At 41.9% G+C, this 24,429-nt stretch overlaps 1 protein-coding gene across 1 annotated transcript; it reads left to right on the top strand.

Moving 5' to 3' along the window:
• Positions 1 to 1,020: 1,020 nt before the first annotated feature.
• LOC136481139 (uncharacterized) lies at positions 1,021 to 24,081 on the top strand. Its single transcript, XM_066478497.1, has 6 exons — positions 1,021 to 1,037; positions 2,221 to 2,377; positions 11,424 to 11,564; positions 23,521 to 23,603; positions 23,709 to 23,805; positions 23,925 to 24,081. Exons 1-6 carry the CDS (start codon positions 1,021 to 1,023, stop codon positions 24,000 to 24,002), a joined length of 573 nt encoding a protein of 190 aa, XP_066334594.1. The 3' UTR covers positions 24,003 to 24,081.
• Positions 24,082 to 24,429: the final 348 nt, after the last annotated feature.

Genomic DNA, 24,429 nt, shown 5'->3' on the forward strand with positions numbered 1-24,429 from the left:
CTCAAGACTTCAAATGCCTTATGTATAGCCACCACCAAGTTTGAGATTTTTCTGAGGTGGTTTGGTACTTTTTTTCACTTTAATTGAATTTCCGCCCGAACTCACCGATTAATTATACAATGATTAATGAAGAACCTAAAGATTTACGTTACAATTACGTGAAAACTAATTTCCTATCGAAAACCAATAAATTTAATAATTTCAATTAAAGTCTACATTTTTGCATTAACGAAAATAGTGAGTATTAGTTGCATTATGTTCAACATTTATAATAAAAAACACAATAGTTTAGGTCACATATTTTTTTTGTGTGCAGTAAATGAAAATAAAGTTTATTACTTTTTCTAAAAAAAATATGCCTACTATTAAATTTACTGCGCAAATAATAAGACTTAAACATTTAAATACAAAACATATATAAAATAAACTGATCTGCTTAAAAGTTGGCGGGAAATGAAAATGTAGCCCACCTTTAGTCCCGGCTCCTGCCACCAGCTGGGACTAAAGGTGGGCTGCATTTGGCGGTCCACCAAAAAATCCTTTAGTCTCGGCTCCTTCCAACAGCCGGGACTAAAGGTCCCCCCTTTAGTCCCGGGCGGTGGATGGAGCCGGGACTAAAGGCGATTTAGTCCCGGGCGGTGGATGGAGCCAGGACTAAAGGTCCCCTCTTTAGTCCCGGCTGGTGGCAGGAGCTGGGACTAATGGTGCTTTAGTCTCGGGCGGTGGATGGAACCGGGACTAAAGGTCCCTATCGTATAAACCGCCGCCTCCCTTCTCTCTTCCTCCTCATCGATCGTCTTCGTCTTCAGCGCGTCCCCAGAGCTCCACCGCCGATTCACCTCGCCGGCCACCCCTGACGCCGCCTTCCTCACCGGAGGGCACCCCGAGGCTCGACCACCTCGCCGGAGTAGCCCCGACGCCGCGCCATCACCGAGGAGCCCCCGGCCGCCCCCGATGCCGCGCGCGCGCCACGCCGCCCCCGACGCCGCACCTTCTTCCTCACCGGAGGGCATCGTCCCGATGCCCCCGACGCTGGGGTAAGTTCATGGGGTAGTGTTGGTCATGCTGGTGCGGTCCGCCTCGCCGGAGCCTTGCCGCCGACGAGTTTGGTCGGCCAGAGTCGGCAGCACCGCCATGCGCTCTGTTTGGGTCGCTGACATGCGGGGCCGGGTCGCCAATGAGAGAGGGAGAGAGAACAGGGAGATTTCTTATTTTCTGGATTTTGAATAGTGCAGCAACTTTGGAAATTCATAGGAAAATAATTACAGCTCCAAAAATTCTGAAAATTCGTTTGTAGCTTCTGTACATGTTCTATTATGGTTTAAAAATATGAAACTTGAAATTTAAATAAAATTTTAATGTTAAAAAATTCAGTCAATTAATTGATAAATGTAATTTCCATTATTTTTGTAGGCCACTGTATAACTCCAAAAATTATGAAATTTGTTTTGGAACACTAATTTATCATGAGGAAGCTTACATAAAATTTGAGGTCATTTGGAACAAGCTCGTTTTGAGCTTATTTCCAAATTAATTCAAAAATGGATAAAAGCAAACCCTAAGTGTTAGGTTTAGGGTTTGATCTTGTTTTGGTCATATTTCATGCACCATGAAAGCATCATGTTTACATTATCATCATGTTGAAGCATATGTTATTATTTCGTGTAGAATCCGAGAGTGAACCAATTCTAGTTGAGCAAGTTGTGGAAGAATCCCCGGTTGTCTCGGGATTCGATAATTGTGGTACTGATCCGGAACCTGAGATCGTCAACGAAGGCAAGCCCCGGTTTATGCATTAAACCATTACCTTATTTACTTTAAAAAGTTTATCACCTATGTTGCCTATTGCATTAAGTTGATTAATTCAAATGTTACCTACTAGATGCATTGCCTACCTTGTTAATTGTTTACCATCCTTGAAGATGATTTCATTTACAAAGACGTAGAATTGCTTAGTATGCTTTATGGTAGGCTTTCAAAGTAAAAGTTTCGATACAATCAAAGATGGCATACTCGCCAAAGAAAGAAAGAAGATAAAATCAATTGTGTTATATTCTGATACCATGTGACCTATACCCTAAACCCTAAACCACCCTAAACCCTAAACCACCCTAAACCCTCCCCGGCCACCGACGCTGGCCGGCCGCCCCGCGCAGGCACCACTGCCCCGAAATGTGTATGAAACCCTAATTGCATAATTATTGTTTTATAATTGTTTAGGCTCTCTATGGCTGACCCGAGAGATGATGACCTGGAGGCAGAAATGATGGATATTATCAACGCCGGCACTGAACATTGTGCCGATGTTGATAATGACCAGCAGGAAGACGACGGGAGACAATACTTGAATCTTGATCATGAAGATAATTCCGGCGAGGTATATATTTCTCAATATCTAGCTCTCATTTATTTATTATGCATACATGTAGCCCACTGGATCGACCTTCGTTTTATAATACTTTTTGTGTTTCTATGCATACATAGCCGTCTGTATCGACGACGACGACGGGGAACACAAAGAATGTTCGTGGGGCCAAAAAGCCATTGGAAGGCCGCTACATCATCTCAGAATTCAACGTGGCTACAGGCGAACCACTAGGACAATATGCACAGAAATTCATGTACCACTGTGGGTACCTTGTAAGGGACAACCTCCTGATCAATGCCCGTGAATGGAAAAAAATAACAATGCTCCTCATATTAGTTATGTCTTTGATAAGGACAAGGAGCTAATTTGGCAAGATGTTCTTGCACATTTCACGCTCCAAACAGATGATTATCATGAAGACATCACCCACGAAAGGTTGACGGAGCGAGTTAGGCACTGGACAATGAAGAAGATGGCCACCCAATTCCAATCTTGGAAGAAGCCGCTGTACAAATCATATTGCAAGAAGAACAAGACTCCAAATTAGAACGATAAGGGCACAATCGTGAAGGCAAGGCCCTACTGGGAGGAATTTGTACAGTACAAGACATCAGAAGAGAGTGCAGAATGGACGAGAAGGAACCAAGAGAATTCTAGACAAAAGCAATACCACCATAACATGGGATTAGGTGGCTACGCGACTTCCATTCCCAAGTGGCAAAAAATAGAAGTAGACCTTATTGCCAAGGGGGTCGTACCTGAATCAGCACCGTGGCCTGAACGCACAAAGCATTGGTTTTTAGGTCATGGGGGAGGATTGGACCCAGTCACTGGGAAGCTCGTCCATGGCACAAAACTCAAAAGAGTAACAGAAAGGTTGATTCAAATTCTAAAAGCTAAAGATAGTGGACTATTCTGGCCCAACAGAGAGAAAGATGAACTGACATATTCCATCGGGACCGCTGAGCATTCTGGATGAACTAGAGGCAAAGGGGCCGTTCCGTGGGTGCAAGGTTTCCCTGAATGGATCGATTCGTACAGAAGCCGCCAGAGACAGAAGGATGAGGAGGCAGAGAGGATCCGCATCTTGCAGCAATATGTTATTGAGTCATGGGAAGCGGTGCTTGAATCACAAAGGCGAGAAAAAGAAATGCAAGCGAAAATGCAAGAGGAAGTGGCAAGGCAAGTGCAAATACAATTGAGTGCCCACGGGATTACAACAGCTCCGGGAATCAACATTCGCCCCCCCCCCCCGATCAGTTGAGAAGCAGTTGTGCTTCTACAGAGCTGCCTGATGCCATAAAAGATGCACAGCTGCGCTTCCCTGTGGATGACGTCACTGAACCTTTTACATCATGTGAGCTGCACATTCCAAAAGATAATGGCACAGTGAAGGTGGCTATTGGTGTTGTAAACTCTATCGACCCTACCAAGACACCAAGAATCCATGGGGCAGTAGTACCAGCTGGATATGCTACCGTCTCGGTGGATAAAGCTATTGAAGGTTTTAGCGATGTGCCTCTTGACATTCATGGAGGTGACAGGGAGAAGACCGTGGGAGAAGCAGAGAAGTCATTCATTGCATGGCGCAAGCGCTACATCAATATTCCCGGGAAGCCGTTGCTGCACAATAGGTATGGATGAAAGTGAATGAAACAATTTTTTTATTAATTTTATATTGCCTCTTAAATAACAATTGACTCATTGCCTTGTGTACGCACACAGCAGGGCCTCCCCCAACTTAAGTCCAATAGTACAATCACTAGACAAGCATAGTGCTCCGGGCGGCGGTTACGATGGGGTAGAAGACACGGCTGCATCCCCACCATCTCCAAGACGGTCTCCACCGCCGCCGCCACCGCCTCCAAGGCGTTCCCCAACGCCGCCTCGAAGGTCTCCAACGCCTGTTCCCCCACCTCCAAGGCATTCCCCAACGCCGCCTTGAAGGTCTCCAACGCTTGTTCCTCCACCTCCAAGGCATTCCCCAACGCCGCCTCGAAGGTCTCCAACGCCTGTTCCCCCACCTCCTCCCATGAACCAGGGAAGACGGCTGCAAACAAATAAGCCATCTGCCCCGCCGGCGAAGACGACCAAGAAGGCCCCCGTGAAACCAAGGCCAATTCCACAGAAATTGCTTGGTGAAATGAGTAAAGAGGAGTTAGATGATGAGGTTAAAAAAACCATCAAAGCATTCTTCTCAGGCACAGGGAAGAGGAAGCAGCAGGAGCAGAAGCACTTCCACCTACCTCCAGCTAAACTAAGGCGGATGGTGGAAGCTGAGCAGAAAAAGAGGCGGCAAGCTCGTAAGCCCTCACCACCATCAGACTTTGACCGTACTCTTAGCAAGATAATCAAGAAAGCTACTAAAGCAGGGAAAACTGTTGCACAACTCGGAGAACAAGAATTGCAATCAGTCCCTCCTCTAGTTATTGCTAATGAATATGGTTCAAACATAGATATGCTGGATATGATGGAAATACCTGCTGAAAAAGAAGTGGATATGATGGAACTTGCTAACTTTTATGCTATGAGAGGTATCGACCTTGGAGATTTCCTCTTCGAAAGTGCGCCGGTAGCGGATGAATGACAGAAATATGAGCATGGCAGGAGTTTATGGAATCCTAAGACCATCAATGAACTAGGTACACAATTGTTCAAGCTAAACACCTTGTACCTCGACGCGTGTCACCGGAAAGAGTTCTTTATTTCTGTCAGAATCAAAGACGACCATTGGTTCCATGGCGATGACGTTATGTACATTGAGTTTGCTGAATTACACCAACTAGTCCACCGAAACTCTCTCGACAAGACTCTCATCAGCTGCCATTGTCTGTAAGTGATTCTTTCTACTAATTAATAATAAGTCGCTACGTACGTACATGTCTGTGTTTATTATCCTCACTCTATATATATGATGCAGGTTTGAGATGGGAGAGTGCAAAAAGAGAAGGTGTACTGATATTGGTTTCATTGATCCTCATATCGTATTCAAAAACCCTAAACCCCATCCAACATGGAAAGCAGAAACGGAGGCCAATATCAAGATGTTCTTAGAGAAGCAACGTGACAAGAAATGTATACTCTTCCCCTACAACTTCAGGTAAGTGTTCACAATGTCGACGATCGTGTATCCATATATATGTTCACTATACCTGTTAGCTAATTAATGAGTGTTAATGGACATGGCAGTGAACACTGGATATTGATGGAACTCGATCTGGAGAAGGGTCATATAGGCATCTGGGACTCGATGAGAAAAGAGCAAAAAGAGTTCCAATAGATGATAGATATTATTCAGAGGTAATTGCAGTCTCACTAGCAAAACTATTCCAGTCTCTGCATGCAAATTAAAGGTCCAAATATTTTTTATGTTATTTGGTAGCTGTTGGGAAAAGGTCTGTCAGGAACACCATTTGAAACGCAAAGTGCCACTGAAAGTAGTGCTACACAAAGTAAGTACTATATACCTACCTTAGTTCAATTTCCCTATGCTCGGATGATGACGAATCTTTTTCTCGTAAAGTGGGTTCTGCGGCAGCCCCAGGGGACCAATCTCTGTGGATACTATGTTTACGAGTTCATGAGAGTGTGCTAAAAAAGAACTAGTCTAGAGGAAAAAAGGGTAAGTGTACACATATATATATATTCTTCATACATATATTTATATATATATATTTGTGATAGATACAATTTATTTATCATTATTCTTGATACACATATATATATATATACATACTAATATACTTTTCCTTTATCTCATATCTCAAATTGAAGACTCGTTGGTTGAAGGAAAAAACCCTGGACACACACCATCTCAAAGCAATCCAAGAGATAATAGGTGGATTTCTGAATGATCAAGTCTTAACTCCCGGTGGCGAGTTTTACTATGACCCAAATATGTGATGATGAAAGACAAATTTCATATTGATCCAAAGAACATGTGATGATGAAATGTACAATTAATGCAAACTTTACATGTGACGATGAAATGTAATATTATGTTTTAGTTTACTTTTACTTATGTTGCTTGCGTGCATTGATAGAGCAAAAACTTTATATTACGCGCGCGTATACGTATATTACTTTGCAGTGAATAATGCGTATTTGAAAACCAAATTAAAACAAAAAAGAATCATCAATTGAAATAAGCAGGAAAATAAAAAAAAAGACCCTTTAGTCCCGGTTGGTAATACCAACCGGGAATAAAGGGGCCAGCCCAGGTGCTGGCGTGGCTACCTTTTTAGTCCCGGTTGGTATAACCAACCGGGACTAAAGGTCCACTTCTATTCCCGGCTACTAACCCTTTATTCCCGAACTCCTATTCCCGGCAGTGTAACCGGGAATAAAGGGGGTTGGCGGCCGGGAATAGAAGCCCTTTTTTTACTAGTGGGGAGTACCGGTTGATATTATCAAGCGGGACTAAAGAGCACACGTCAGTGGCCGTCGATGGTGGCCTTTTGACCCGGGACTAAAGGCCCTTTAGTTCCGGGTACAAAGACAACCGGGACAAAAAAAATGTTGGATGGAAGGTCTGTTCTCTATCGGGCTTGTCTTCGGGGTCTGCCGACCCCAATGATTTTTTGAAAACTCAGTGAAAAAAATTAATGTATCTTGTTGTTAATGGTTTATTAGACCCCGCCTTAAGACCCCGGTACTTATTTGGCCTAGCTTAAACCCTAACATTTACTCACTAACCCCGGTGCAAGATGATTATTAATAGTATATCATCATCGTCATCATCGCTGCCATAATTCTGAGCCAAGGAGAGGAAGCAGTTCACGCAACGGCATAGTTGGAGGCTTAAATGCATGTTACATCAAGTTGCCGTGCAAGGACATAGTCTTGATGATCATGCAATAATGGACATCATCATGGCAGCCAAGATTTGCTGATGAACATGCACTACCAGAAACAGTAGGTATGCCGAGTGCATTCCAATGGGCACTCGGCAAACCTGCTGTGTGCCGAGTGCCGCCATGGAAACATTCGGCAAACATACTGCACTCGGCAAAAACCCTCTTTGTCGAGTGCCTTAAAGTAAAAACTCGGCAAATAATAACGAAACACTCAGCAAACATCAGGCACTCGGCAAAATACCAGCACGTGCGCCGGCCGTGCAACGGCCGTCAGCTGGAGCGCCCTGCCATTTGCACTTTGTCGAGTGTCTGTTAGTGACACTCGGCAAAGACATTGTTTGGTGAGTGTTTTGTTATGGCACTCGGCAAAGTAATCATTTTGCCGAGTGTTTTGTTGGCTCTCGGCAAAGTCTAAACTTTTTTTCCGTCTTCTGCCCTTGAAACCTTTTCTAATCTCCACATACAGTACGCGGTACTCCATGTTAAAATTTGGTATATTTCTCGGTCTATTTGCTATATTTAACTAATTTATTTCATTTAAAGGAATTTTTTGGTATAACTCAAATTTGAACTGCAAGTGATTCAAATAATGGAATAAAATGAGTGGAAAAATGATATTCATGTTCTTGAGTCCAGTGTGAGGCTTTATCCGGAAATTGAATGGAAATTTCAAACATCTTGTTCATGAAACATGACCACGAACATGTGGCCGAATTGTTTTTAAATTCTATAAAAAGCAACTGATGTCTGAAAATCATGAGATTTGTCATGATCTCATGATATCATACGTGGAGGCTATGGTAAAAAATTGAGAAGGTGTCGCATAATTTGTCATGTACGATGCTTACAAACCGAAGCATCTCTAAAGAAGAATCGTAGTGTTGAGAAGGATTCGGTAAGATTTGGAGTCAAAATGACGGTTGAATTGGAGTTTGACTTCAAAACTTTTTGTATAGGCATAGACAACATAGATTGGTTCATGTCAAATTTTGGTAATTTTTTGGGATCTGTTTGATAATTTTAACTGCAGTTATAGAATTTTAATTGATATAAATTGAATTTGAGCTATAACTGCATAAAATAATGGAATAATATTCCTAGAAAAATCAAATATGCATTGTTGAGTGAATTTGACTAGGTATTTTCAAAGTACATTGGAACAAATTTAGTAGAACATGTTATGGAAAAGAAGGAGAAGAGATATGCATGAAATATGAAGTTGGTTTGCCGAGTGTCATATAGGGGACACTCGGCAACGTCCCTCACCCGGCCCCACCACGCAAAGTTTTCTACAGTTTTCTAGCATTTGGAAATTGGGAAAACAACAAAAGGGGTTTGCCTATTTTTAAAATGCGTTAGTAGGTCGATTTTCCTTCTCCGGCACGCCTTTATCTTTTTGTACAATCAAATTCTTTGTTTCTCGGCTCAAGTTTTCGTTGGGAGCTTCCTAAAATCTTTTCTTTGTAACGCATATCACTCCTTTCAGTTCCTCGTCCGTCAATCAATCTCTACAAACTTCTCGGGAATTTTTCCAGCTTTTTCTGGAACTCGTTCCAACTTGTCTGTGAGCATAATTTAATTTTTAGATGCTCCAAATTATGTTATCATGGGCTCCAAATACTTTATTTGGGTTCCTCAATTTCCATAATGTCTCTGTGAATTTTCCCCGAATTTTGAGAGCTTTTGGAGTATGTTTCGCGGCTTAAATAATAATTCTAGATTTTTTCTAAAATTATTTTATCCACGAAATTAATTAATTTCGAAAATAATAAATCTCTCATTTTTCCCAACGCTCAAAGCCCACGTGCAATAATCCTAATAAATCCTAAAGGCCCATGCATTTATTTACTCATGGACTTTCATGATTATTTAGGCCCATTAGTAAATGTGGAGGGTGCAACATCAATTAGCACCATATTGCCAGTTGATGTAGATGTTGGGAGTTTTTCTTCCTATATATGTGGATCAACTTCTTGGGTAAAGCATACCAAAACTACTGTAAGGGGAGCCTCTAGTTTGGAAAATACCTCGTGTAGTCAATTAGAATTTTCTCTCTTCTTGTCGTGTCATCGCCGGCCAACTCCGACAACTCTTCCTGTGAGCTTTTCCGGCCATCTCGAGCATCTCCGGCGAAGACCACTATCACCATGAGGTTTGTCTCGACGTACTCTATACCTTAATGTCCTTATCAATGGATCACCATTTGACCACTCCATCTACGTTTTTCTCTTTCCGGCTCTAGTTTTCCAGCGACCTCGCCGTGGATGGCTTCTTGGTTCTTATCTGGCCGCTGCTTGGCTCTCCGGCGCCATAGCCCACTGGGCGAGCGCGCGTGCGCTGCTGCAGCCACTACGTTTGACCTGCGTCAGCCCGGCCGCCGTGCGGCGCCTGCACTGTGCGTGCATGGCTGGCTCGGGAGCCGTTCGGTCACCGTCGGGCGCTGGCCGTCGCGGATGACGCACGTGCGCAGGTGGGAGTCGACGCCTCCAAGTTCTAGGCTCATGCTAAGCTCAGCCCTGTCTTAGCCTCCCCGGCCGAGATTCCCTATGAGCACGGCTGCAGGTTCCAATGGCCATGAACGTCACGATCTGCAACAGCCAAGGATGAAGACGACATAATTATGAAACTGCCACTGGTTCGTAATGTCTCCACCGTTTCTTCGTTTTAATTTCGATTCAGTTTGTTCAAGTTGCGTTAGATTCTTGCCGACGTGTTCTATGCAGTAATGGTAATGTTTTCATGTCACAAGTTTTTCTATATATAGTTGAATATTAAATTAATTAATATATATATATATATGCAACCAATTTTATAATTAAAAACAACATAGCTAAATGTCGATCTTTCCTAAATAAACTCTAATTTGATTAATATTAATATATACGTTTGTAATTATAGTTTGGTTAGCTCAATCATGCGTCACGTATAATTTGAATAGATATTTTCACTTGTTATTTTATCTTTGCAAATTTTAAGCTTAATATGACTTAAATTAGACGGCCGTATTTATTAATAAAATATGACCGGTCATAACTCGACTTTTGGATTAAAAGATGATTTGACTAATCTAAACTAATAATTTTTCCATGGTCTTGTTAACTAAAATAAATCCAGCTTACATATGTTCTTTTCTTTTATAGTATAATATAGAACTCCTGGTAGTCGTTTCTTTTTAACGGGAATTCCATTATTGACATTTCTTGCTTTGTCGAAACCACGACAACGAGCCCTCCCTCCTAGTACGTTGTTTTAAAGCTTTTGCTATGGTTGGTGTATTGTTCTTAGTTTACTTTGCTTGATTGCTTGTATGTTTCTTTGTGCTTGGTGTTTGCCACGAGTAGAAAAGAACCGTACGTAAGCAGTGGAGATCAGAAGTTGAGTGCACGAAGCTACAGAAGCTGCAGAATGGAAGATAAAGTTGAAGCTTCTCTGAGCAAGTTGCTTTGGGTGTAAAGCAAGTTTAAGGCAAGTATAGCATGGGATCATCCTTGTTTTCTATTCACTTTAATTCATTAAATCCCTGTTGCATGTGTCACCTTGATAGGAATTCTCTAGAATTGAACTTATACCTTGTCACCTATGGGATATGCATTGGGTAGCTTTGCTAGTGCTCAATTAAACCATGATCTTGTAACTTGACTAATGGTGTATGCAATAAACATTAAAATATGACTTTTTAAGATTTGCTAGTGCTCAATCAAACTAAATTTGGTAAATTTTATCCAAATATTAAAATAATTCATTTTATTTAGTGTTTTCTATGCACAACCCAAAATTAGAAATTTTGGGGTGTGACATAGACATTGTTTCCCAATAGCTAATCTGAGTATTGATGTCTGACAATGATGCAACTTAAAATCTGTAGACTACTCTTGCTGCTTCTTATTGCCAGCAAACTCAAGCAGTTAGGTTAGGTTCTGAATAGTGTCAATAATGTTTAATGATAGTACCTTGAAAAGTTAGTACTGTTGTTGCTAGGAGTTTCTAATAGTTCTTATTATAAAATGAGTTCTTATTGGGAAAGCCTTTTGTATATCAGTAGGCTGCAGGCACCTTGGCTGATGGCTGATGCTCATGAATTTTCAGGAACCAGGAGGCCTACTAATCCTTCATCAACTTGTTCTAATGGCGCACCCGTTTCTGGGAAACAACACATGTATAGGCACCTTGGCTGATGGCTGATGCTCATGAATCTTCAGGAACCAGGTACTTATCCTTCATCAACTTGTTCTAATGGCGCACCCGTTTCTGGGAAACAACACATGTATGGGACTGTTTTGGATAGTGGGACCACATATGCTTATTTGCCAGAGCAAGCTTTCGTGGCTTTTAGAGATGCTGTAAGCTATTTACACGTCCATACCTTTTCTGTTGGATCTTTGTTCTATTGTAGTTATTTTTCCTTCATGTGACATCAATTTGCTTGGAGTTCAGTTTTTGCAATGTACGATGTAAAAAAGGCAGTCTAGCTTCAGAAGCTATCAATAGTATTTGTGGCTAAAACTGCACTAGTGCCATTTTTTTAACTTTTCCGCCTTGAATAAAAGAAGTTAAACATCTTAATGACACCTAGATAAGTTTACACTTCCCTAGATAGAATCAAACTTCTACTTTAGCACAACCTGCTTTTTCTCCTTGACACCTTTTCATGTCCATTAGCTAATAGCTGTATCCCTCCTTTATCTCTTATTCTCTTGGTTGTTGCTCTACAAACGAACTTCTGGATTACAAGGACACAGTTGACTGGTGCACCTACAATTCCTTTTTGTTTTGTTTGGTTTTGCATGTCATATCCCCTATTAATATATCTAATATTGATGCCCTGTACTATATATATATATATACAATCTTTTCCCTTTTCATTGGTGGCTCATGGTGGGTTTCAACTCTTGCCTACCCCAAGTCCTAATTTGCTAGGGGCTAAAAGGCTTTGTTGTTGTTGGTTTTGCATGTCACTAGAACTGAGTGTCTTTGTCTTGGTCCTACTTTAACTAATTTTGAAAAGACTAAGGTGCTGTTTGGTTCCACGCTGGGTGCGGGAACGGCAACGTAATCAGCTGCTGGTGGTAGCTGTTGCAGGGAACTTCAAAATTTCTTTTGTTTGGTTGGCTTTGGGAGCGCTTTTTCATTTCCATGACGTTGTGTCGGCCTTGTGGGATCGGATAACGCCGGTTGGGGAGTGGTAACGAGGTTGTGTGGCCCAGTATCTGATTACACTGTGATCTGTTGTGGGCCGACCGAAACAAACAGAAAACAACGGAAACTGATGTCGCTGTAAAGGCCGAACCAAATGCCTTCTAAGTACCTGGGCAGTCCTCAAACTTGCCCTCTGACGTCTAAGTCCTTTAAGTCTTGAAATTCAGATCTGGGGAATTAAAGTTGTTAATTGTGCCATTTGAGATCCATATATCTCTTAATTGTTCCCCTGACACTAGTAGAGAACAGACCTTTGATCCTCGACCAAAATGGGCTCTAGTCCCGGAATTTTTTGCCCCCGGGACTAGAAATACCTTTAGTCCCGGTTGGAGGCTCCAACCGGGACTAAAGGTCCCTGCCCAACGGCTACTGCGCCAGACAGAGGTGGCAGGGACCTTTAGTCCCGGTTGGAGCCACCAACCGGGACTAAAGGTATACTTTTACTCCCGGTTGGTGGCTCCAACCGGGAGTAAAGGTCTACTCCCGGGCCGTGGCTGCGCCCGGGGTTGGAAAGTTACCTTTAGTCCCGGTTGGATCCATCAACCGGGACTAAATGTTCTCCCTTTATAAATCGGCCGTCTCCTCCTTCCTCCCGGCCCCGAGCCCGAGCTCAGCACATTTTGAAGCTCACTGCAGTAGTGTTCTTGCTTCCTCCCTCCCTCCATTGTTCCTCCATCCATTCTTCGATTCCTCCGTCGATTTCTTCGATTCCTCCGTCGATTCTTCAGTTGTAAAGGTTACCAATCTCATACTCTCATTTTTTACCATTATCTTATGCCGTTTTGTTCACTATATATATTTATGGTTCTTTATTGTGGTTTTTTTCATTTGTAAGCAATTTGAGCTCAAAATCACTTCAAGCTTGTATATTTACATGAAAGAAGGTTAAAGTATATATAAATATAAAGTTAAAAAATAGTTAGAAAATTATAGCAAATCCTTACTAGTTGAACTTGCGGACCGTGTTCAGGTCGGCGAGGATGTTCTCTACCGAGCGGTAACGGACGTCAAGGAGGAGCTTTGATTCTACGAGGGAGAGCGACAACGGTCGTGGAAGACTGTGTTCCCTTCCTCGTAGAATCGGAGCTCTTCCTTGACCAAGTACGGTGTCGTTCGGTGGAGAAATGCTCGCCGAGCTGATCATGTAAGCAAGGTCAACTAGTACGGATGGTTATTTATTCACATGTCCCGATATCGTCGCAGTAGTCTGTCAATCACCGTACCTAAACGTAGTATATATAAATATAAAGTTAGAAAATAGTTAGAAAATTATAGCAAATCCTTACTAGTTGAACTTGCGGACCGTGTTCAGGTCAGCGAGGATGTTCTCTGCCGAGCGGTAACGGACGTCAAGGAGGAGCTTTGATTCTACGAGGGAGAGCGACAACGGTCGTGGAAGACCGTGTTCCCTTCCTCATAGAATCGGTGCTCTTCCTTGACCAAGTACGGTGCCGTCCGGTGGAGACATGCTCGCCGAGCTGATCACGTAAGCAAGGTCAACTAGTACGGATGGTTATTTATTCACATGTCCCGATATCGTCGCAGTAGTCTGTCAATCACCGTACCTAAACGTAGTAGTCTGTTATGTGTGTACATTCCCATTCTTCTGTTAATTTGCGGAAATATCATATGAATTACTTACCTGCCGCAGTAAAAGACGAGAACACAATGACCATTAAAAATATCATTGTTTAGAGATCTAGATAATTTTATAGTTTGTTAATTTTATTTGTTTATAAAAGGAGAAATTTATAGTGTATTAAAAATGAGTATAGAGAGTAGATGGCAACTGCTTCCGGGTCCTCGGCCTCTCATGGGTTTCCAAAGCGACTTAGGCCGGGCCTTCCTCTCATTCCATGCGGCAAGTGTCGTGATGAGACGAAGATTGTGATGGAGTACCGAGTGAAGAAGGAGGGTCCCAACAAGGATTGTATCTTCTACAAGTGTCCGGATCGCAATGTGAGTTATTTTATCGTATTTAATGATTATGGTTAGTTTATACCTATTTTCATGATGGTTGTGATTAAAGTTCTAATTTTTTGTTTTAATTTCAGTGGGATGGCAGTGGACGATGTTCAGGCTTCTACTGGGAGGAAGAGTATGTTGAACTCGTGCAAAAATATCTTGCACAACAGGCAGATACGGCGGCTAATGAGGCAGTGATCCAGCCGAAGAAGCCCAAAGATGTTGCACAATCGGGGGATCTGTCTGTTTTAGTTGAGATTGGTCGCGAAATCCTTGTGCTCCTGAAATGTATTTTAGCTTTAGTTCTTTTAGTGGTAGTTGGGATTGTCTACATTGTAGCGATGCTTTCATAAATTTGTATCTTTTGTGGTGGCACGCATGTTGTATAAATAATTAATTATGATCTAGGTTTTAATATGATATTTATGTCATGTAATGCAGATGAGCCGTTATTGGATGTATAATGCTGATCACCGCTCCCAAGAGTTCATTGACGGCGTGCATTCTTTGTTACGTGCGGCCGAGGCAAACAAACGCGATGGTTTCATGTGCTGCCCATGTGCCATATGTAAGAATACGGTGGAATATCCTTGCTCAAGGACTCTTCATTCACACTTGTTCAAGTCGGGTTTCATGCCAAACTATATTTGTTGGGCAAAGCACGGAGAAACCGGTGTTGTAATGGAAGAAGGTGAAGAAGAACAATGGGACGACAATGATATTATTCCTGATGGTGCGTGCTTCAATGATACTGCAATGGGAGAAGCTGAAGAAGAGGTAGCCGCAGAAGATGAGCCGGCTGATGATCTTTGTCAGGTCATTCATGATGCACAAAGAGAATGTGAAAGTGAAAAGGAGAAGATCAAGTTCGAGCGGATGCTAGAAGATCACAAGAAATTGTTGTACCCAACTTGTGATGCAGGGCAGAAAAAATTGGGAACCACACTAGAATTGCTGCAATGGAATGCAAAGAATGGTGTATCTGACAAGGGACTTGGAGAGTTACTAAAAATCCAAAAGAAGATGCTTCCGAAGTACAATGAATTGCCCGCCACTACCTACGAAGCAAAACAAGTTGTCTGTCCTATGGGGCTAGAAATAGAGAAGATACATGCATGTCCTAATAACTGCATCCTATACCGTGGCAAAGAGTACGAGAAATTGGATGCATGCCCGGTATGCCATGCGTCGCGGTATAAGGTCAGGCGAGATGACCCTGGTGATGTTGAGGGCGAACGTCCCCGTAAGAAAATCCCTGCCAAGGTTATGTGGTATGCTCCGATAATACCACGCTTGAAACGTCTGTTCAGAAACAAAGAACATGCAAAATTGTTACGATGGCACAAAGAAGACCGTAAGGTAGACAATATGTTGAGACACCCTGCTGATGGGTCCCAGTGGAGAGCAATCGACAGAGAATTCCCGGAGTTTGCAAATGACGCAAGAAACTTAAGGTTTGCTTTAAGTACAGATGGTATCAATCCTTTTGGAGAGCAGAACAGTAGTCATAGCACTTGGCCTGTTACTCTAAGTATCTACAACATTCCTCCTTGGTTATGCATGAAGCGGAAGTTCATTATGATGCCTGTGCTCATCCAAGGCCCGAAGCAACCTGGCAATGACATCGATGTGTACCTGAGACCACTTATTGACGAACTTCTCATTTTGTGGAATAAAGAAGGTGTACGTGTGTGGGATGAGTACAAACAGGAACACTTTGATCTGCGAGCATTGTTGTTCGTAACAATCAATGATTGGCCTGCTCTAAGTAATCTTTCAGGACAGTCAAACAAGGGATAAAATGCATGCACACACTGCTTCGGTGATATTAGAGGTGTATTCTTGAAAAAATGTCGAAAGGTCGTGTACCTTGGCCATCGTCGATTTCTTCCTGCAAATCACCCCGTAAGAAAGAAAGGTAAGCATTTTAAAGGGAAGGCAGACCACCTGACCAAGCCTCGCAACCGAACCGATGAGGATGTACTCGATATGGTCAATGATGTGAAAGTCGTCTTTGGAAAAGGACATGGAAGCCAACCTATTCCGAAAGACGCTAACGGTCACGCACCCATGTGGAAGAAAAAGTCCATATTTTGGGACCTACCCTATTGGCAAGTCCTGGAGGTCCGTAGCTCGATCGACGTGATGCACCTGACGAAGAATCTTTGTGTGAACCTGCTAGGCTTTATGGGTGTGTATGGAAAGCCTAAGGACACATTTGAAGCACGACAGGACCTGCGTTGTTTGAGAGAAAGAGACAACCTGCATCCAGAGAAGACAGATGATGGACGCCATTACTTACGTCCTGCTAGCTACACTCTAAGCAAAGAGGAGAAGGAAATCATGTTTGAATGCTTAAACAACATCAAGGTACCATCTGGATTCTCCTCGAATATAAAGGGTATTATAAATGTGCCAGAGAAGAAATTCTGTAACTTAAAGTCCCATGACTGTCACGTTCTCATGACGCAATTACTTCCAGTTGCATTAAGAGGAATTCTACCTCCAAATGTACGTCTAGCCACCGTAAAGCTATGTGCATTCCTCAATGCAATTTCTCAGAAGGCAATTGATCCAACTGATCTAGCTAAACTACAGAATGATGTGGTTCAATGTCTCGTCAGCTTTGAGTTAGTGTTCCCTCCTTCCTTCTTTGATATTATGACACACCTCCTAGTTCACCTAGTCAAGGAGATTTTCACTCTCGGTCCTGTGTTCCTACACAACATGTTCCCCTTAGAGAGATTCATGGGAGTCCTGAAGAAATATGTTCACAACCGTGCTCGCCCAGAAGGAAGCATCGCCAAGGGCTATGGAACAGAAGAGGTCATTGAGTTCTGTGTTGACTTTATTCCCGACCTTGACTCGATTAGTGTTCCTGAATCGAGACATGAGGGGAGACTAAGCGGAAAGGGGACACTAGGGAGGAAAACATATATTGGTACGGATGATGATTATTTCAATAAAGCGCACTACACAGTTCTACAGAACTCCTCTTTGGTAGATCCGTATATTGAGACACACAAGGATCTCTTACGATCTGAGTTTCCAGGGAAGACTGAAGCTTGGATTACGCATAAGCACATGGAAACTTTCGGCGGTTGGTTGCGAAAAAAATGTCAAGGTGATGAGAGCATCCATGAGCAACTGTATTTATTGGCTATGCAACCATCATGGCATATCGTCACATACAAAGGGTAGGAGATAAATGGGAACATATTCTACACAGTAGCCCAAGATAAAAGGAGTACCAACCAAAACAGTGGTGTCCGCATAGATGCCACAGACCCGAATGGGAATAAGCAGACATATTATGGACGCATAGATGAAATATGGGAACTAGAATATGCACCTACTTTGAAGATCCCATTGTTCAAGTGCCAATGGGTCAAGGTGACCGGAGGCGGGGTAACAGTAGACAACGAGTATGGAATGACAACAGTAGACCTTAGTAATATTGGGTACAAAGACGAACCATTCGTCCTTGCCAAGGATGTGAATCAGGTGTTCTATGTCAATGATATGTCTACCAAACCAAAAAGAGAGAAAAACGATAATGACTCAACCAAAGAGCCAAAGCGCCACATAGTTCTTTCAGGGAAAAGAGTCATCGTGGGAATTGAGGACAAGTCGGACATGTCAGAAGAATATGAAAAGGATGACCGAATTCCGCCCTTCAAAGTGAACAAAGACCCTAGCATCTTGGTAAATGATGAGGACACTCCATGGTTACGAAGCGATCATAACCAAGGGACATACGTAAAGAAGAAGTTCACTGCTGTGCCCACTTGATGATATAGTGATTTAATATAGTGTGTGTTTGAGATATTATGTAATAATTGTGAATTCAGATGTTTATTATGTCATGTTTCAAATTAAATCAATGTTTGATTTGGTGGGATTTCTCTCTCAAAAAGGTAAATTAGGATACTGAGTGATGAAAAATTAAAATATTAACGTTAAAATGATGTGAAAACAAATTTCCTGTCCAAAACCAATAATTTTAATAATTTTAATTAAACACTACATTTTTGCATTAACGAAATAATAAATATTAGTTACACTATGTTTTATAATTCTAACAAAAAATAAAAAAAGTTAGGTTATCGATTTTTCCTATGTGCAATAAACAAAAAGAAAATTCATATTTTTAACAAAATAATTTTATGCCTTTTATTTAATTTACTATGTATTTAATAAAAACTATTGCATTTCGATTGTATTTAACAAGACTATTGCTTAAAACAGGCGGGAAACGAAACTGCAGGCCACCTTTACTCCCGGGTGGGAAGCCCACCCGGGAGTAAAGGTGGGCTGCAGTTTCGTGGCCCGCCAAAAAAAAGCCTTTACTCCCGGTGCGTGTTACCAACCGGGAGTAAAGGTATACCTTTACTCCCGGTTGGTAACACGCACCGGGAGTAAAGGAACCTTTACTCCCGGTTGGTAATACGCACCGGGAGTAAAGGGTTTTTACTCCCGGTTGGTGGCTGGCACCGGGAGTAATTCTCTCTGCTATATAACCTCCAGCGCCTGGCGCAGATCGATCCGCTCGTCTTCTTCCTCGTCGAACACCGCCGCCCTCTTCTTCCTCGCGCCGCGTCCGTTCGCCTTCCGTGACACCGGCGCCGCCGTCTTCTTCCTCGTGCGGCCTCCACCGCGCGCGCCCGTGCCCCTCCTCCGCGCTTGCCCGTGGCCCTCCACCGCGCCCTCCTCCGCGCCCGAGGCCCTCCACCGCGCGTTGCCCCACCGCGCCGGCCCGAGGCCCTCCAGTACACTGCCGAGCTTGATCGAGGTGATATATTCGTCGATCTCTTTGTACATTCGTCCGAGCCCTCCACTGCCGAGTTATAGATCACGTCGAAAACTACAACTTTGGTGTAAGCCATGTCAACGGTCGAGGTCGATTGAAAATTCCAAATTTTGAATCACAAAATCTAGAAACTAAAAATGAATATTTGGAACTCTAAATGATTTTAAATAAAAACATATCTTAAGGCAAGTTTTGAATATTTGGATATTATATGGATAAATTAGCAAGTTTAATTAGAGTGTCAAAAACTGCATTTTATGGTACACAAATACATTTTAAGATCACTGGGACCTGAACTCATGACAAGTATAATTAAGGACCACCAATGAAATTACTTTAGAAATTAATTAGATCGATGTAAATCCATGGCTTGTATAATAAACACGCTATATATTATTTGGAAACAACGCTACGAACCATCCGCTAATGAACTTTCGTTACAAACTCCTCAGGATGGCAACCATTGTCGTTGTCACTAAAGCTGAAAATGATCCAGCCCATCAACCGCCATATATTCATCACTATATGATATGCCATTATTTCAAGATGCAGTTTCAATAGAAGAATTTTTTCTATCTTCATAGATCAATGTTTGTTAACGAAATTTTATCCAAATATATTCATGTAGGGTCTTTTTTTTTGAAGGATTTGTTGTAGGATATATAATGGTCAAATAGGAACTCAATTTTGATACCCAGTTTGTAAACTAAGCGTTTTTTAGTTTATCAAAAATATCACATGTGATGATATTAGCAGTTTTTGTTGGACTTGCATGCATGGCTACAAACAAATGAAGGAAAACTTCAATGTTATAGATTTTCTCATAATGACTTATACTTACATTATTAACATAGAATTTTCTCATATGATGAATGACTACATGGTTCACATGGTACATAGGATCACAACATCATGCACCGACACCGCCCCGGCCCGCCTCACGTCGTCGTCGTCGTCAGCACGCCGGCCCGCCTCACGTCATCGTCGTCAGCACACCGGCCACCGCACCGACACGTATATATACGTCATTTGTATTCATATGCATTTCGTCCATGCGTTTCTATGTATACGGCGGAGCACCGCCGCCCTCGTTCACCCATGTGTACAGACATATATACGGCGGAGTGGAGCACCGCCACTCTTGACATTCCTGGAGGTGATGGCGAGAAGACTCTAGGAGAAGCGGAGAAGACATTCATTCTATGGCGCAAGCGCTACATCATCATTCCAGGGATGTCGGCTCCACCTCCTCCTGAACTACCTCACCATAGGTACGTGCGGATGAAAACACTACATCATTAATTTGTATTGGCTTAAATAATTAACAATCTGCTCATAATAATATGTCATTCCTTTTTTTGTAGCAGATCCTCCCCCAACCTAAATCCAATTGTTCAATCGCCAGATCATCATAGTGCTCTGTACGATGACATTGTGTTGGAAGACGAGGCTGCATACACACCCTCTCCAAGGAGGTCTCCAACGCCGCAGCCGCCACCTCCAAGGAGGTCTCCAACGCCGCTGCCAACACCTCCAAGGAGGTCTCCAACGCCTCCCCCGCCCCCGCCTACCAAGAAGCCTAGCAAGAGGCCAGCCCCTCAAACGAAGAACCAGTCCCCGCCTGCAAAGAAAGCCACCATGAAACCAAGGGCTATTCCCAAAATAATATCAGAAGAGAAGGAAGAAGGAACTGATGCATATAAAAAAGACATGTCTAGATTCTATGACAAACTTAAAATGAATCAAGAAGCAAGGAGAAACCCGGAGAAACCGTACTTCTTCGTAGCTCCGGATATTTTAAGAAAAAAGGTGACTTCTTACCAGCAACAACAGCGGGAATCTCGTAAGCCGTCCAAATCAACGTTATCAGACTATGACCGCACTCTCACCAAGTCAATTGAGGCGGCACAGAAAAAGAAGCGGGCAGGGAAAGGAGTTGCCCAACTCGGACAACAAGCGCACCAATCAATCCCCCCGCTAGTTGTTGGTAATGAATATGGTTCGAATTTAGGATTAATGCATCAGGCAAACATACCTCCGGATGTCGATTTGGATCACCTTGGTGAATTTCTTGATGAGACTGGTCTCGACCTTTACCAGATGTTTGGTGATGGAAACATTGAGAGTGCGGCGGAGGTCGATATTTGGAAGAAAAAATTTGTACTAGGCCAGAGTCTATACAACCCTCAAGCCTTATCTGATCTGGGGACGCAAATGTACCTGCTAAACAAGTGGTACATGCAGGCGTCTACCAGTGGAGACTTCTGCGTTGGTGTCAGAATTAGAGACGAACATTGGTTCCGTGGCGATGATGTTATGTATGTTGACTTTGCAGAATTTCATCAACTATGCCACCTGACCTCTCTGGACAAAGTTATCATTAGCTGCTATTGCCTGTAAGTAATAATTCTTTCGATCTATTATTAAACTCATCATATGTGTGTATATGCATATAAATTATCCTAACAAGTACTATATATATGCAGATTTACAATGACAGAGCTCAGAAAGGAAGGCTGCAATGAAATTAGTTTTGTTGATCCCCATATAGTATTCAAAGACCCAATTACTCCAAAGACTAATTGGAAGTCTGAGTCAGAGAGTAACCTCATGAACTTCTTAGTGAACCAACGCCACAAGAAGGATATACTCTTTCCCTATAACTTCAAGTGAGTGTTAATCATGTCGATCATAGCCTTAATGGCTCATATGTTGATTCTAGTTAATTAATGAGTGTTATGCGTTATATCCTATAAACACATGCAGTAATCACTGGATATTGATGGACATCGATCTGGTGAAAAGTCACTTGATAATCTATGACTCGATGAGAAAACCACAACAAGACTACCAAGATATGATAGATATTATCCAGAGGTAATTTCGGGATCTCTAGCAACTATATATACACACAAACATGATGATTAACTATATCTGATGACGTTGCAAATTTTTTATTGGGCAGTGTTTGGAAAACCTTTATTGAGAAGCAACACATGGAAAAATGCAAAGCGCCACTGAATGTAATCCCATTGAAAGTAAGTCCCCTGAATCGCATCATCTTTATTAATTAAACATATAGCTTTCACCGGATCACCAGATTGGATGACAAATCTTTTTCTCGTAAAGTGGTGTCTGAGGCGGGAACAGGGGAACAACTATTGTGGTTACTATGTTTGCAAGTTTATCAAGGTGCTCTCCCAAAGAACTCCTACAGAGAGACTCAAAGTACGTTAAAAATACACTATATATTCATTTAATTATTATTATTGATTGTGTTACTATGTCTTTATATATATATGTACATATATTAATTTATTTTCCTTTAATTCAAACCTGTAGACTCGATGGTTGGAGGAAAAGGTCATACGGCAAGACCAAATCAAAGCAATTCAAGAGTCTATAGCCGGATTTTTTAATGAGCAGGTCATCGATTCCAAGGGCGAGTTCTACTTCGACCCAACACTGCCATTGAAGCCAAGCTAGAGGATGAGAAGAAACTTGTTATGTCACAACAACTATAATGCAATCTTTTGTAATATATGCACATGAAATAATATAATGTAAAATACACATATGCATGCATGCATGTAAATATATATATGATGCATATATATATATATATATATATATATATATATATATATATATATATATTTCTATGCTTGAATTGTGTGATTTAATACGTTCATTGTGCTTGAACCGAAACATACTATATGCGCGTATAAATGTATAATTAGCAGCGTACAATACGACTTCGAAAACCTATTTTGAAAAGAAAACAAAAAAATGAAAAGAAAAGAAAAAAGAAAAAAAACCTTTAGTCCCGGTTCGTATTACCAACCGGGACTAAAGGTGCCGGCCATCGTGGCATGTCAGGAGGCACCTTTAGTCCCGGTTGGTGTTACCCACCGGGACTAAAGGTCCTCCTTTAGTCCCGGTTCCTGACCCGGGACTAAAGGACCCCCCTTTAGTCCCGGATGCTTGCTCCCGGGTGGGGAACCGGGACTAGAGGGGGTTCCCCACCGGGAGTAAAGCTCGGTTCTCTACCAAGGTCCAAATCTGCGTAACCAATGTACTTTCTTACGTCACCTGCAAGTTGGTTCTGGGCTGTGTGTTCATGCTAATTAAAGTGATTGGATCTTGAGTGATACTCAGCATGTTCAAGGGTTCGGATCTGCATTTTAAGAGTTTAGGCTTTAGGGACCTAGATGACACCTTGGACATGTTTAATGACCACCGGTGTATCTTGTTCTTAAAAATGAATGAGTGGTGGTTATGTTCCTGAAGAAATATGTTTTCTGATTCTATGTTTCAATTGATAGGTGACAAGTAAAGTGCATTCTCTCAAGAAAATTCGTGGCCCTGATCCAAATTATAAGGATATCTGCTTTGCAGGTGCTGGAAGGTGACTTTCGCACCATGATTAAAATTTGTTTCTCATTCTCAGTGTTCTTATAACACGCTCCATGATGCTTGTGTAGAACTTAAATATTTATGGTCTCGCTTCCAGGAATGTTTTGAAGCTACATGAGGTATTTCCAGATGTTGACATGGTATTTGGAAATGGACAGAAGCTCTCACTTACACCTGAAAATTATTTATTCCGGGTAGGAGAAATTGTGAACTCATATCTATTTAAATCAAATGAGATAATGCTTGTCTAATTTGTCTGTCGGTGTTGTCTACTCATGTTACGTACTGTCTTCCCTTCAATTCTGAAATGCAGCACTCCAAAGTTGATGGGGCTTATTGCTTGGGTGTATTCCAAAATGGTAAAGATCCAACAACACTATTAGGAGGTTAGACACTCAACATTCAGAGGAAGTGAAGCAAGTGTTATGATCTTTGCACTTCTTACTGCTGCCATTTGCTTTACATCTTGTACAATTTGCTGGGTTATTGGTGAATTGTCATTCCTCAATATTTACTGGACTCTCTTTTTACATATATTGGCTTATAAAGTGCACAAGCTTGCAGACTTATTCTGTAGAATTACAACCAATATTAGATTGCATCCTTCTATGCAGTGCTTTCGGATCTTATCTTGCATATTAAATGTTATTAGCAAAGGCTGAGTGAACAATATGATATGCAGTGTTACTCTGACCTGCTTATACACTTGCATAATGGATTTTTTTGTATACTTAGTTGACTGGCTTGGAAGAAAAATTTAGCATGTTCTCTCCTTATATATGATATTAATATATGTTTTTTTCTGTTAGCTTGATTTA

The sequence above is a fragment of the Miscanthus floridulus genome, chromosome 9, assembly GCF_019320115.1.
Source record: "Miscanthus floridulus cultivar M001 chromosome 9, ASM1932011v1, whole genome shotgun sequence".
In the NCBI taxonomy this organism is placed as follows: domain Eukaryota; kingdom Viridiplantae; phylum Streptophyta; class Magnoliopsida; order Poales; family Poaceae; genus Miscanthus; species Miscanthus floridulus.

Bases quoted from the DNA above. Each gene is read 5' to 3' on its own strand.
- LOC136481139 (XM_066478497.1), top strand. The intron at 2,378-11,423 runs GTATATATTTCT...ATGAATCTTCAG, and splicing joins ATGAAGATAATTCCGGCGAG to GAACCAGGTACTTATCCTTC. The intron at 11,565-23,520 runs GTAAGCTATTTA...TTCAATTGATAG, and splicing joins TCGTGGCTTTTAGAGATGCT to GTGACAAGTAAAGTGCATTC.